This window comes from Pimephales promelas, chromosome 5, assembly GCF_988280905.1.
Source record: "Pimephales promelas chromosome 5, fPimPro1.hap1.1, whole genome shotgun sequence".
Lineage (NCBI taxonomy): Eukaryota > Metazoa > Chordata > Actinopteri > Cypriniformes > Leuciscidae > Pimephales > Pimephales promelas.
Window position 1 is genome coordinate 12,323,915 of NC_142773.1, and position 16,868 is coordinate 12,340,782.

General features: G+C 37.2%; 1 protein-coding gene across 1 annotated transcript in view; it reads right to left on the bottom strand.

The window, feature by feature from the left end:
* Nucleotides 1-2,012: 2,012 nt before the first annotated feature.
* tmtopsa (teleost multiple tissue opsin a) overlaps nucleotides 2,013-16,868 on the bottom strand; it is a 119,626-nt gene continuing 104,770 nt past the window's right edge. The window contains exon 4 of the mRNA XM_039649658.2: nucleotides 2,013-9,560. Within this exon, the coding sequence (XP_039505592.2) occupies nucleotides 9,315-9,560 (246 nt within the window). The 3' untranslated portion in view covers nucleotides 2,013-9,314. The remainder of the gene's footprint in view (nucleotides 9,561-16,868) is intronic.

Sequence of the window (16,868 nt, forward strand, 5' to 3'; positions counted from 1 at the left end):
TTTCATTACAGAAAAGAGGCTCTCCAGTTTGATGGTAAAGGGAACAATGTGTAATTGCTGCTAATATACTGTTATATACTGCTGCTAATATGCTAATATCAAATAATGTTATATCTTTTTATAATTGTATTATGAAATATATGCCTTGTTAAAAAGAATTGAAACATGTTCATAATTGAAACCAAAAGGAGAATTATAAGCATTCCCCAGACTTACTGCTGCCATTGCATTTTATTTATCTAGAGTCTAGATCATGTACAGTTTAGCTTGTGTGGAGACCTGCAATTATACCTTAAAGAGATATTTCTGCTTGATTTTATTGAGTTGATAAACTAGATGCAGTTACGGAAGATATTTGTTTGTCACGTTTTGAAGGCCCATCTAAAAGCACACCTAATCCCGCATAGATCTGAATGCAGAGAAGCTCCTCAAAGCGATGCTGGTGGTCTTAAAATTATCAGTGGGGAAAACTATCACCTCAGTTTTGTGTTCATTTAAAGACACAATTTTTTTGCAAGCAAAGATGTAACCTCATCTTAGCATAATAAAAGAGAAATGGAAGCAGACGGATCATTTCTCTCAATAGGTGTATATATATTGTGGTGTCTTCAGCATAAGAATGGAAGGAAACACCATGTCTTATTAAAATATAGAACCCAATGGTAGCATGTAGAACGAGTAAAGGGAGGGCGCCAAGATCGATCCCTGTGGAGGTGAGCGACAGAACAGAAGAAATGACCTATCCTGAACAAAAACTTTCTGTTCCATAAATAAGATTGAAACCAGTTAACTGTTAAAAAGATAATTGAAGTAATTTTCAAACTAAAGTAATATACACTGTAAAAAAAAAAAAAAAAAAAAAAATCATGATTTGTTATCATAACGTTGTTTCTTCTGTCAAATCAACTTAGATAATGTATGTGGTTCAGATAACATAATATTTTGAGTTTCTGATTATAAAATCAATCTCCTTCATTGTATTAAGTCAATTTTTCAATTTCAATGAACGTAAAGTTTCAAGGCAACCAGGTAACTTCATTTTTTAAGTTAAACCAACAATAATTGTTTTACAGTGCACACATATCAGTCAAAACTGCTTGTAAAATGTAAAATATAGTCAAATACAACTATTTGTATATTTGTCAAATACAACTTATCAGTAGGCAATAAGCTTAAATGGGATACGTGGACCAATCATATACTGTAAGTATAAAGCCACAACAGAGAATTAATTTTTTAAAGCAATAACTTTCCTGTATTGTCCACAACATAAAGCTTCTGATGTTTTATAGGAATTTCATCGAAAGTGTTATGATATTCTGTATTATTTGTTAGTATGGAATTGCTACTGAGGTACAGACAAAATTATTAAGAAAAGTAACAATGGCAAGTAAATTGTTAGGGACTGCTATAACCAAGCATAGACAGTATCTATGAAGAGAGAGCGTTAAATAAGAAAAAAATAATATTATGAATGCTAAGAGGCGTCTTCTCGCCTCTGCTTTCGAACTGTTGCCGCTGGGCACTTCATAATAACTGCATGCTATTAATCATTAGTTAATCATTAGTAAATAGTTTATCTGTAATTTATAAAGCATTAATAGACATTAATAAGAAGTTTATAAATACAGCTATAAATGCTCTATTCTTGTGTAAATGCTTTATTCTTTATTTAGAAGCATAATATTGTGTTTAATCATTGTATTTTCATACTTTATTAATGATCAATTTATAATTTCCTAATGAAGAATAACATTATTTACAAACCAGTTATTTAGGAGTTGTCAGTGATTCATGAGATCACTTAAGTGTATTTAAATGTAGTAAATGCAAGAAGTTAAGCATTTGGTAGTGGTCAGTTAACTTTTTTTGGCAGCTCATCTAAAGTGAGGAATAGTTATATCTTGTAAAGCATTCATAAATTAGATTTAAAGGCTCAGTTCTATTCTAAACAGAAAAAGGAAACAAACACAACACTTTGAACATAAAAGAACAAATATTTAACTGAGCCTTTGAAATCTCTTTTATAAATGCATTACAAGGCATAACAGGTCCTCACTTTAGATGAGCTCACAAAATAGTAAACTGACCACTACTAAATGGTTGATAACTACCTGAATTAACCTTGGATTACAGTAGAAATACATGTTAAAAATGTATTAACACACTAAGTAACTATTACTATATGTCTGAATAATAAGATACATGAATGCACATTGAAATAGTTTATTAATCATTTACTCACTTTCTAAGTGATCTTATAAACCACTGACAACTCCTAAATAACTTTATATTGGTTTATTATTATGGTTTATAATGCTATACTTCATTTAGAAATCATAAATTGTTCATTAATAAAGCATGGAATTAAAATGATTAAAACACATTATAGATATGCTTTTAAACCAATAATCAGCAATTTATAAAGACAGCTATAAAGCTATAAATTCTTTAATATTGTTTTAAAAGCATATCTATAATGTGTTTTAATAATTGTATTTTCATTAGTTAAGCATTTACTATTGCTTAACTAATGATTACTAGTGTGGGGTTATTAAATTTACTGAAAGTACCTTAACTAAGCAGCTCTACAGTCTCAGAGGCTTTGGGACAGCCAGCCATTCAGACAATAGAGAAGTGTGAACGACGTGTGTTAATGGGCCACTGCAGTTCCTGCTCCAGCCTACAGGAGCGCTGCTGAGTATGGGCTTAAACACACACACATGTGTTAGTCCCCACTTGGTCAAAAGTTAAAAAAATTCACCAGAGCGTTTTTTAGTTGATTTTAACATGTTTTAAGGCATAGCTAACAGGGGACTTGAAAAATGTCCCCACTTCCCTCGGCGGTCCCCTGTTAGTGAGTGTGTAACGACACCAAAGTCCCCTCTTAGATAGGTAGACAAGTACACACACACACACACACACACACACACACACACACACACACACACACACACACACACACAATTGTAATAACTTCAAAGTCAAGAATTCAGAAGACACTTCCAACATGGAGGACTAATATATGGTCGGCTAATAAATTGTTAGATGCCAGATTTGGATTTAGACCTTTTCTTGTAGATGTAAAACGAATGTTTACATGGATATTTAGTTAAATAAATAAAAAAATGGATATTAAAAATAAAATAAATGAATTAAATTTATGTTTGTGAAGTATACTTAAATATAAAGTGCTAATGTACGGGTTTGCAACAGTAAAGTTAAATGACCTAACAAAATAGTGTTGATTTTCTTTCTGTTTGCTTTTTCCACTTTATTTGGTCTATCTAAAGACCGCATTTGTAATTTGTACACATTTCTTCACATTCAACTTTTTTTTTTTACACAAACATACATTAACAAATATTTATAAGCTTTCCAGCTTTCCAAATATTTTTTAAACTTATTCATAAATATAATATAATTATAATTAGCCTTGAACATTGATCCTAAAAAAAAAAAAAAAAAAAAAAAAAAAAGATTACATTCATTGTAAACAGCCCACACAGGTTTAGAAGCCATTTGCGGTAAAAAATCATCTTATACAACTTCCCTCTTTTTTTGTTTTGTTTTTTGTTCTTTTCTGAAAAAAGCAAAACAAAATAAAACAAAAACACAATATATGTAGAAACTGTCTCGGTTACCTTTATAACCCTCATTCCCTGTAGGAGGGAACAGAGATGTAGTGTACTTTACAACTGATTGAGATCATGCTTGGGGAGCCTGTCATCTTTGAGTACTGTTAAAACGAGCCAATGCACATTAGCGTGCAAGATTTGCATCTCAGACTCTGCCCCACGGCACGGGTATGAATACAGAAGTGGATGCACGCACCAGCTGTTTGTCGTTGAGGAGCCGAGCGGAGCCCGGAGTCAGCCCAGGTGTTCCAGTAATAGTGGCGAAGGGACTATGTCTCCATTCCCTCCTTCGGGGAATGAGGATTACATAGATAACCAAGAAGTTCCCTTTCAGTCGCTGACGTTTGACGTAGTTGTACGTTATGAGTGATTGGGATCCCCATGAAAATGCCACTAGTGCTGCCACCTTCCAGTGCTTAGACAAAGCCTTCTAATCCCCCTGCAATATTGAGGCGGAGATGGGATAGGGCTTAAGCCAGGGAAGTCACTGTTGTTCCGCACTGCTGGAACAGTGGGAAAGCGTACCCTGTCAATGTAAGGAAGGGATGCTGCGGAAGCCACATCCTGCCCTTAGGGAGGTAACATGTATACACAGAATATACACATATGAACTGGGCGGATGACCTGGCAGAACAACATATGGAATGTCACTAATGTGGTTCCAGCCTATGATGGGGAGACTCAACCGGACAGTTAGGGTGCGGATCCACTTGTCCGTGCAGCACTTCTGTCGCGCCGCGCTCCGCTTTATTCCTATGGGTGACGTCACGCGACTTTAACGTGCCCGCAAAGCATCCCGGGAAGGCGGCGCTTCATTTGGAAAAATGCTGCTCATCAAAAAACTGTCCGATGCCCATCTTTATGCAAATGAATTCCGTTGAACGCGCCGCGACTATCCAATAGAAGTAGAGCATATGGAGACGGGGGGAAGTCTCTCGCAGGTCCTTGGTTCTAGACTGGCCACTGGCTCAAAACCACGCACATAGCGGTAAACTTGAGGAACGCCCATCAAAGTACAAATGTGGGGAGGCGTCGCGACAACACGCGACTGTCGTGTCGGACAAGTGGATCTCTACCGTTACGGCTGAGAGCTCTGCCAAGATAAAAACACAGGCTCGCAACTGGGAGCCGTACCATGGAAGAAAACACATATGGGATCGTTGTGGGGATGACAGCCTAGCTCAAGTTTCACGGTGCATACAAGTGGTGGGCCTAGCATTAGACGCTCCGCCACATCCAATGCCAAAGGGGTGTGGATGAACTCAACAGGGTTTTGGCAAAAGGGAAACTGAACTAGAGCAAGAATGGCACACATATCCAGTCCATAGGAGGGGAATGGAATGAAAGAGAGCACACGGGAAGTAACCAGGTTGACGTAAGCTATAGAATATAGTGAACATGTTAGGTGTCACCCAGCCCAATTCTACAAACATCTGTCAGCGAGACACCCTGCGCCAACGACCAGGAGGCGGCTACATGCCGAATAGAGTGAGCTCGCAGTCCCGGGGGACAAGGTGCATCTTGGGACATCCACTATTCAGTGGGCCAACCTCTGCTTGGAGACAGCCTTTCCCTTCTGCTGGCATCTGTAACAGACGAATGAGCTGGTCTGAGGTCCCGAGGCTTTGCGCTCTGTCCACGTACAAGCCCAATAAGTGGATGGGACAGAGAAAGAGCAGGATTCAATCTCCTCACTCCCCTCAGGAACCTGACGATCAGGTTGTGCTTTCCTACGGATCTCTCATCCACTGCATTGTGATGTGCGGCAATAGAGGCAACATTCACTTTGAGGGTGGAGGGAGACTGCCCTCGCTCCAACCCATCTTGCAGGAAGGAATGCATGGGGCCGCTTGAAACACCTTCGAGGGTCTTCTTGGTGAGAAAAACACCACTTAACGGACAGGTTCCACTTAAGGGCGTAAACATGCCTTGTACAGGGTGCTCTCAAAGAAATGATCATGTCTACGACTTTACTTTGTAATGCTCTACTAGGTGGTTGCCCAACACGCTTAATAAACAAACAACAGCTGGTTCAAATGCAGCAACTCGAGTTCTTACCAGAACCAGGAAGTATGGCCATAATAGCCCGGTTCTGTCAACCCTGCATTGGCTGCCTATGAAACATTGTATTTTAAAATATTGTTGATTACTCACAAATCACTAAATGGTTTAGCTCCACTGAACTTGAGCAACCTCTTAACGCATTATAGTCCTTCACGTCTATTGCGATCCTTTTCCTATATAGCACCAAAACTGTGGAATAGTCTTCCTACCATTGTCCAGGAAGCAGACACATTAAAGCACAAAGCTCGATTAAAGACACATCTCTTTGCCCTATCATACACATAATACATTATAGACTGCTAATTCAATGTTATGCTGCGCAGATTAGGTCAGCCGGAACTGGAAACACTTCCCTTAAATCCTGATTTACTTGTTACATCATAAGAAGAATGGCATCTACACTAATTTGAGTGTCTTTGTTTATCCCAAGGTTTTCCCTTAGCCTGCCGGATCCAAGCCATATCAAGGGGCCACATTTATAAAACTTTGCGTAGGATTTGCGTCAGAAGTGGCGAAGTGAAACATAGGACGTGCGTACGCACAGAAATATTCGGATTTATAAAACCGTGCGTACGCACATCCTACGCATTTTTCCCTCAACATGACATCATGACTTTTGCGTAAACATACACACCACTTTCGAGTCAGGTGGCGTGTTATCTCTACGCATTTTGAGCTATCCGCGTGTATCCACGTGTATGTCTACGCCATTAACGTCCAGGTCATTCCGCGTATCTGTACACGCAGTCAAATCTCCAGTTATAAATGCCATTAACGCTAGTGACGGTTAAGTTTAGGGATGGGGTTGAGGTAAGTCATATCTTTTTTTTACCTAGGATGGTAAGGGAACAGTCATAAATGCCATTAACCCCAGTGACGGTTAGGTTTAGGGACGGGGTTGAGGTAAGTCATATATTTACATAACGTTAAGTCAACGGCGTTCATAAACACGCTGAAAGGCAATTATGCGTCTTGATAGCACACCAAAAATGGAAATACGAATTGGCGTGGCATACACACGCTACTTCATGAGATCAGTCTGTTCCCTTAATAAATCACAATCAATTCTAAATGTAGCGCAGCTTTTGCGGCTTCATGTCACGCCCATAGTTGCCCATAAATAGTCCGTGAAATCCCCACAAGTTAATATTCATCGATTGTGAAATTATGTTAAACACAGAGAGGAAATAAAAAAAAAACGTAACTTCACTCAATGTGAAGTAGAAGTTATCGTCGGCGAGGTGGAAAAGAGGAGAAAAATGTTGTTTGGAGGGCACAGTGTGCATTACTAATGCCAAAAAGGCACTTGAGTGGCAAAAGGTTGCAGACGCCGTAAATGCTGTAGCCTCACAACCTCGGACTGTGGCCGAAATAAAAAAGAAATGGTCGGACATCAAAGTCGAGGAAAAAAAGTGTCTAGTCATTAATTCAGTTAGAGAGGTGGCCAAGGAGTTGGACAAAATCAAGACTGTCCTAACTGAAATAAACTGCACAATGAGGGAATTCTTGAATAAATAATATATTTTTGCCCACTTTTTGTTGTGAAGATGATACGTTCACTCCGAATCCTACCATTTAATCGCCACATCTTCTAAGAGCGCAATATCAGCCATTGTGCGTCATTGTGATGGGGCATTTTATTTCCATCCATTTAATTCTGCATCTGAGAAGCTACGGATCTCGGTTATAATCTTGGGAAATAGTATAGCGCAAATGTAATTTCTTGCAGCTTTCTGAATGGTTGAGACATATGTCATACATTATTTTATCAAAAATAAAACAAACTAAAGGCATATGTATGAATACCATGATTCCGTAGCTGATGAAGACATTTTTACTATTAAAACAACTTTCCCCAGTGGACAAATAATACATCTATCTATTTATCGATCTATCTCCCTAACTATCTAATTATCTAATTGCTATATCTGCTCCGTTAGACGGACATATTGGCGAGAATATCAGTTTTGTACATTATTTCGTTCTGTTAACCATCTTATTTATGAGGATGAATTGTATAACATGTCAATATTATTGCAGAACATATTTCACTTTCTTTTTGGAAATGTGTTAATTTGCATTTCTGTTGCAGATCGATCAAACGGGTGTTCGTGTAGGCTGTTAATTGTAAGACTTGATTTGTGAAATCTTTGTGTTATTTAGGCTATGAGAGGCAGTATTGCCATTTCTTTTACACAACTGTCTACAGTTTCACATACTTCACGTGTTTTTTTCCAACTGCCGACGGTGTCGCCACTTCTCATTTCACCCGTTTTTGTGCGTACGCCTGGGTCAGAGCTTGCGTGAAGGACCGCCCATTTTACCGTCAAGTTTGCTTTTTATAAATACCAACTATTGCGTAGAGAGCAATGTACGCCTTCTTTTGTGCGTACGCAACGTTTATAAATGAGGCCCCAGATCTGACGAGGAGCTTAGCCTGGACCCGATGACAACACAGTGCTAAAGTGCCAACTAGCCTCTCCCTATGGAGGATCGAAGGGTCTGACCACGTGCTGAGGGTTTGGCGGCAGGCTGGGGTGATCGCACGAAGCGTGCCGCACTGATCGCAGCAACACTGACAGGGATGGTGCAGCCTGAAACAGTGAAGCACTCACTCTCTTTCCCCCTCAATCGGCCGTCAGACAAACAAACAAAAACAGAAATGTGATGCTGTTAAAACAGCAGTTGAGAGCTCAGAAAGCTCACAACCACCACTGTACTCACGTTGTAGAACCACCAGGAGATACTTCCTGAAAAGACACACTTGCTCATTTTAATATAAACAACACTCTTCAGAGACATCGATATGAAGACAGATCGGTTACAAAAAAGTGAAATACAACTGGTGCGTGCATCCTCTTCCGTATTTATACCTGTGCCGTGGGGCAGAGTGTGAGATGCAAATTTGCATTGGCTCGTTTTAACAGTATTCGAAAATGACAGGGCGTGATCCCAATAAGACTACTGTACGTCGAACACGAGTGACTGAAAGTGAACCCTTTTGCTTTAATACCATTAAAACAATTGATAAGTTGTTCATTGTTAGAAATATTGTTTTTTTTTTCTTTTCTTTTTTCCTTCAGGACTATTACAAAAAAAATTGTCTTTTCAAAGAGACATTTAAGAGCTGTTGTTTACTGTACTGAGAATAGTCGTTTATATCATTAGAATATATTATTGATTTGTGTTGTACAGTATATTATTGATCTGTGTTGTATTATTTTCATGTTATCACTGTGAAGCTGCTTTGATACAATCTATATTTTAAAAAAGCGCTATATAAATAAAGGTGACTTGACTTTTGTTTTTCTCTGCAGATATTTTGGACAGGTCTACAAAAATAGTAATATCAACATCTGCAGAATTAGGAACTGCTAGCTACATATTACTACTAGAATATAACACTTTGATGTTTGGATAACAGACACACATTGAACACAAAAACAAACTCCACAAATTCAGCTTCTCTCAGGATTCTTTCCTTTTCTCGTTTTTCATAGTTTTTATACGCCACATATGCCTGTGTAAAATCCTCCAAATCTCACACTGCATTTCCCTCATTTTGTGTGAAAAGTTTATTCAAGTGTTGCCATTTTTGAAACAGAATAACTCTCAACCATTATAATGGGCCACAAGGGAGACCACTGCAGGTCTGGCAATATTCGTTGATAGAGGGCCGTCCTCCACTGGGTTTGTATTATTGAGGACAGCTGTGGGCTCCACTGAAGCCACCACAAATGTAAAGTTGTCTGTGCGCCGTCCAGGCCGAAAATTTTTAGTTGCCTTTGAAGAACTTTTCATACTGGAACCTCGATGGAGTTGGTCACAGTTGAGAAGTGCCCTGAAACACCTGTAGAACTAACACAGATACACCCAGACAAACAAGTAAAGAGCATTAGTGGACAACAATGCTCAAATTCATTCATGCACTTATCAGTTTGCAGGAAACATACGGTACACCTGGGTACTTTATGCTTTCATTTACACATTCCCATGCACGTCAAATGTGCTTCTTAAAGGAGAACTCCGGCGAACAATGAACCTTTGGTCTAATAAAACATCGGTACATAGTCAACCGTTCTCTGAGTTTTGTTTTCATGATAATCGAATGTAAAGAGTTTTATCTCTAAAAACTGTTTAGCGTATAATGCTAGTAATGGGGGCATTGAGTAAGTAAAAAGAAATCGCTAGTTTATACCACTAACAAGGCTCAAAATAGCCCCACACTCACACAGTAACATAATGAGGGTCCATACATGCAAAACAAAGCATTGAGAACTTTGTAAGTGTACAGACCGTTTAATAAGAAGATACTTTATGAAGACAGTTCACTTCGCGTAGACAGGAGCCATCTTAAAAAATAGTCTCGATAAGTCAAACCACGAACGTCGTGCTGAGTGATCTGAACTCTATGAAGTTCAACAAACTTCTGAACTGTATGAACGGCGTTCGGGGATCGACTTATCGAGACTATTTTTAAAGATGGCTCCTGCCTGTATACGCGAAGTGAGCTGTCTTCATAAAGTATCTTCTTATTAAACGGTCTGTACACGATTTCTTTTTACTTACTCAATGCCCCCAGTACTAGCATTATACGCTAAACAGTATTTAGAGATAAAACTCTTTACATTCGATTATCATGAAAACAAAACTCAGAGAAAGATTGACTAGGTACCGATGTTTTATTAGACCAAAGGTTCATTGTTCGCCGGAGTTCTCCTTTAAGTCATAATTACTATGTTGTTGGAAAGAACATTCACAAAAAGTCAAAATATGCAAGAAAAAGTGGTCTAAGGATCCTGACATAAATGTTAATAATACATTTTCACACTTGCTAACGATTCTGGAATTCTAACGATTTCAGTGTGTATAAAACATTAGGGGTGTCACAATATACAGCAATACAAAAATGCACCAATATCGTGGATAGTGACAAAATGCTGTATATTAGTTAACCTAAAATAAAAATGTGTGTGAAAAAAAACTATAAGTAAATCTATAATCTATAAATCTGTAATCTTTTCAATAAGTTTGAAAACGAGTTTTAGTGTCAGTCCTACTAATGATGAATATTATGTATAATAAATGCAATTGAGGAATATTTGTGGGTCCTGATACTATAGGGTGCCATTTGTAAAGCGGCTCACGCTGAAAATAACAGCAAAATTTTGCCATATTTAGCTTCAAATGTTTACTGGTATGAATTTTTGACGGTGATTTTTTAGCACAATTACATCAATATTTGTGAACTTAGAGATATTTTATATAGTTAAATCTAAATATTAAATGTTACACCTAAATGTTAAATATTAAATCTAAATCTAAATGTTAAATCTAATTGTAAATGTAAAATCTAAATGTAAAATCTAAATGTTAAATCTAAATCTAAATGTTAAATATAAATTTTAAATATAAATGTTAAAGGTGCAAAATGCAAGTATCTGAGTTTTTGCAGAACTACGCCCCCTCTGGCGACAAGCGAAACTGCAACCAGAGATGTGCGCGCTCATGGAACACACACCAGTGTTGTGCAAGTTACTTCCAAACTGTAATACATTAGGTATTGCTAGTTACTGTTATTTAAAAGTAATTCGTTACCTTACAATATTACTGTCCCAGAATTGTAATGCGTTACATTACTCATGTATTACTTTTGAGTTACTTTCACCAAAATAACTAAGTAGAACTTAACTTTTGGGCTGTAACGATATGCAATATGAAACCGAAATCGCCATTTGCCACACGACTCAGATCCACGAACCTACAGAATCGCGACACACCTCTTCCAACTCCAGCGTTATTCTCCTTACCGTCCAGATCCAATGCTGCCTTATCTTTAAATTAGGCTATTATTTGAAGTTAACATTATAAAATACGTAGACCTACACCACAAAACTAGTCGAGGATAAATTATTTAAAATTGGGGAAGTCCAGCATTATGGACATGACATTTTGCAGTCAAAACTTGAAATAAAAATTCTCAGAAAATACATAATGTATTGAAACGTATAGGCTACTTCCTTAAAGGACTCCAGACATTAGACAAATATCAGTCTATGTTTTATTTTTAATATTAGGGAAAAGACACACAGTCATGCGTGACAAAAAATAGGAGGCAAAATATATTTTTTGTAATTCTGTTAATTACACTGCGCAAATCGGATGAGGAAGGGTTGGCTCTCCAGTCTTCATAGAACTTAAAATATTCATTTTATTTTAGTTTTCGTGTTCGCATTTATGAGGAAAAAACAATGTTACAGACGCGACCGCTCTGAACTGGCACTAAAAGACTGCTTTAAAACTTTCACATAGTCTGTTGCCTTTAAGAAGTAAAAGCAGACAATACACTGTAATACAACTGTAATACAAGCCTCAATGAACATGTAACGAGTGAAATATTACTGAAAATTGATTAGTAATGCCTTACACTACTGCGTTACAGCAAAAACTAATATGTTACTGTAATGTATTACTTTTGTAATGCGTTACTCCCAACACTGACACACACACATACTGTACACACACGTTTGCACGAGCTGTTCACAACCAAAGGAGCATTAGCGGCACACATCTTTTGTTACAGACATAATGAGGTAATACAGTTATAAATCTGCAAGTCATATAAAATATATGAAAGGAAAGGCATTCGAGTAAATTAGGGGGGAAAACGGGGGTAGTAGAAAACTTCGGTTTTTGTTTCCATCTATCTCCATGTTGAACTGTTTTATGTGCTTACTGTATCCACTTATGATTGTATGATTATGGAAACACGCTCTTGAACAATATAAGTTATTACTTTGTATAGGACCCGTTTGAGCCCTAGAGCAGACAGGAGATCTCTCCATTTGTTGAAAGCTTCCCGATGTTGACTCTCATATTATTCCGACGCCTGGAACTAGACAGACAGAAGTTTTATTTTCTTTGTCTCACGTGGAGTTTGCGTTGCGGTTTGGAATGAACTACAAGCCGGTCTCTTTGGGGCTGTTTACACCTGGCCACTTAATGCGTTTTCTCAGATCGGATAGCTATCTGATTTATCAAAACGATTACATTTACACCTGGTCACATAAATGTGTTTTTGCAAAACGGATATTAATCCGATCTTCAATTCCCGCGCTATATACAGATTTCATGAAGTGCACATCACCGAAAGCAACAGATATGAGCTGCATTTTATTAATCATTGGCTAATTTCAAAATCAGCAAAGACAGCAATAAGCGAGAGCGGCAACAGCCCTGGTAAGATCATTTCATTTCTTTACTTTTAATGAAGATGGTTGTGTTAAGCATCTGCGACTTTCACTTTGATTTGCGATAGATTGCGGCTTTATGAATAGGCGCTCAGCTGCTCATCTGAGGTGATGCTCGTCGTCATTTATGACTAAAATAACATGATGACATATAGCCTGGTTTCAACAACCAGATGCATTTACACTTGTCCAGTTTCGTCTGGAATGCGGCCCAGACCACGTCCTCAAGTGGTTTGAGCGATCGGATTCAAATCCGTCTCGAATGCGTTTCGGAGGGCAACCTGGTCTTTTAGCAATCGAATAGCTATTCGATCACAGAAAACGCATGAAGTGACCAGGTGTAAACAGCCCCTTTGAATCAATCTTCTACTTTTGTAGAAAAGTTGACAAAAGTTCCCTAAGATCCCTCTTATTTATTTTACTGTACAGGGTTATAGAGGCGATCGCAGTGTTCAGAGAAGGGCTCATTCAGCCCATCAGGCGATTGTTTAAGCATGTATGGGTTAGAAAATGGCTATTTTTAACATGAAATGTTGCACAATGCACCTTTAAATCTAAATCTAAATGTTAAATATAAATGTTAAATCTAAATGTTTCGGGTGAAACTAAATATTTAACTAATATGCAAATTAAAAATGCTGGTAACCAGAAGTAACAAAATGAAAGCTCGAGGAGGTCAGTATGTGTTTGTAGTGTCAAATAACAAAAAAAAAAAAAATAAATAACATTTATATTTAACATGTATATTTAACATTTAGATTTAGATTTAACATTTATATTCAGCCCATTCTCACCCCCAAGGCGTCACTTAACTGACGCCTTGGGATGCATTTGGACATGCTTCAATGTCTGACGCTTTAGGCGCCCTTTAGCGTCCGTTAGATGACGCCCTAGGATCGCGTGTACCCTACCCCCACCCCACACCTAAACCTAACCGTGTCCTCTAACTGACGCTTTCCTTTAGCGTCAGTTAGATGACGCCGTAGGATCGCGTCATGTAAGTGACGCTAAAGGGCGCCTAAAACGTCAAATATTGAAGCATGGTCAAAGGTGACGCCTTGGGGTGAGAATGCGTTGTTATATTTAGATTTAACATCTAGATTTACATTTAACATTTAGGTGTAACATCTAATATTTAGATTTAACTATTTTAAATTTCTCTAAGTTGACAAATATACATATAAATGCGCTAAATAGTGACTGTCAAAAATTCATACAAGTTTTTTAAACATAGTTTGAAGCTAAATGTGACAAAATGTTACTGTTATTTTCAGCATTTACTGCTTTACAAACGGCGCCCCATATGATACCAGTAAAAAGTGGCCTACATTATTTTAAATATATCTGGTCAGTGACGGAGTGCAAGCATATTCGTCTAAAATAATTCTGCATTTCCAGCTTCAGAATCATCAATAATTTTATTCTGGTGGTGTCACCATTTTCCTGTGCATTGGGTTACCATCACCAAGTCCGAGCCTATTCACGTACACACACAATCTAATATCAAATCGTAGAATCATAGACTATTAACCAACAGTACATTTTTTGTTAATCTTTTATCATATGTCTTGGAGTATCACAATAATTTTGTATCGAGTTCAGTATCGTGATATGTATTGAATCGTGACATGAGGGTATCATTGCACACCCAAAAAATACAATATCCTTCAAATATTTATTTATTCGCATAAATATGCACAGCAATGTACCTATTGTGGAAAAAAAACATTAAAAATAGCAGTCACAACATAAATCGTGTAATCGTTCTCCTCTCCGTCATGTTTAGGGGGCACCAAACATTGTGTCAAACACCACAGTAAGTTTGTCCTTTGATTTCATATGACCTTGCAAAAGAAAACTTCGGCATTCATTTCACTACCTGCACTTCATAAGAACCGCATATACCGCTAATGAGTCGTTCCCCCTGCTATCAACGAAGAATAAGCCCATCAGCCATGGCTGGGCTTACACAACAATTACAGCTCATTTAGGAATTCTGATTAGAAAAGGGCTCTTCTATTAACCAAAGATCCCCATTATCACAGCTGCCTTTTGCAAAGAGACTGATATTCTTTTCACATTCATCATTAATACCATTTCAAAATGATATTGAATTCTCCTTAATCACATTTAACTTTTACCTGTAAACAGAACAATTATGCAATTTGCAACAGAATAATTGCTGATAATGTATACTGGCTCTCTCATTTCCATGGCGGTAATCAAATGTCTGTAAGTAATACAAAGTTATTGTGTCCGTTCCATTTAGAGAAGAAAAAGAAAGAAGGAAAAATGGGTAATTGGGAATGCAACAAAGGTAAATGACATTAATAGGCAGTGAAATCATAATAATAACTGGTCAGGCATAAAAAAGCGCAAAGCTAGACTTGTCATTTAATGGCCATTTGGAGAACCAAAGTCTGAAAGTTTCAGACATTGAACTGTTGTACAAAAAGGATAAAAACACATTAAAATAAGGACTGTACACTGTGAACATGAACAAACAATGAACAACTTTATTTGTATTAACTAACATCGATAAAAGTTTAATAAACACTATAACTTCCTCATTGCTAGTTTGTGTTAGTTAATACATTAACTAATTTTAACAAATGAAACCTTCTTGTAAAGTGTTACCAGAAAAAAAAAACAATCATTTAAATGAAACCTTTTTCATAAGATTCTTCTTTAGACAAGTGAGAAGTTATTAGTATTGACTACTAGTGCTCTTTTAAATGAAAGACACTGCCAGGTTTGTGATGTCACTTCCCTTAAGAAAACGTAGTGTACTTAGTATACGCTCTCTGTTAAGTATACTTATAGTCAACTACATTTCCTCAAGAAATAGAAAGGTGCAATGTTTACACATGATGATCATTCACCGTCAACATCAACATCAAGGGTATAAAAAGATTTGAGCATCTATTGCAATTTGCACTTCATTAGTAAGAAGGGCATGCACTTCGTTTTATGTACAAAGATAAATCGATTTAAAATGTTAAAATGTATTTAAAAAAAACAAAAAAACAATGTAAACATTTAATGATCAACCTCTGTTGCTTTCTCTTTGTTGGGAAGAAAGAGAGGTTGCTTGTTGTGTTAAGACTTCGCAAGTATCTGACCCAGTACATTAATTTTTAAAGTGGAATGGGACATCACTGAACATCACTGATTCATAACCCTTCTGGTTGGGTCAGAGACATTTATTTGGCTCTGGTCAGAAAAGCCAGAAGGTTGTTTCACACCACATGCGTGAGCAACAGCAGGCTTTGTGATGTCCTTTCACACTGAGAGTGTTTCTGCTGCAGAACAGAAATATGGAAGCCTGTTTCTCCCAGAGTGTTACATAAAAAAAGGGAAGTGACTTTATTCCTCACAAATGCATTGCTTATTTTATACTTTATACTTCCTCTTTCTTTTTTTCTTAGGCAGAAATGGCAATAAACAAAAATTGCAATCATCTTCCCTACTGTTACGCATATCAGAGTGAAATCAGGACTTGATTTTGTCCAACAAAAATTGATTGATTTCGTTGAATTCGAAATTCGAATTCGTAATTCACTTTTTAAAAAAAGACTTTTGCTGATAATTTACTCACCCCCATGTCATCCAAGATATCCAAGTCATTCTTTCTTCAGTCGAAAAGAAATTAAGGTTTTTGATGAAAACATTCCAGGATTTCTCTGCATATAATGGACTTCACTGGGTAACAGATGGTTCAAGGTCCAAATGAGAGTTTCAGAGCAGCTTCAAAGGGCTTTAAACGACACCAGACGATGAATAAGGGTCTTATCTAGCAAAACGATCAGTCTTTTAAAAAAATAATTAAAAAAAACTTTATGTTTTATACGCACAAATGCTTGCCTTTCTCTGTTTAATAATAATAATAATAATATATTTTATTTGTAACGCACTT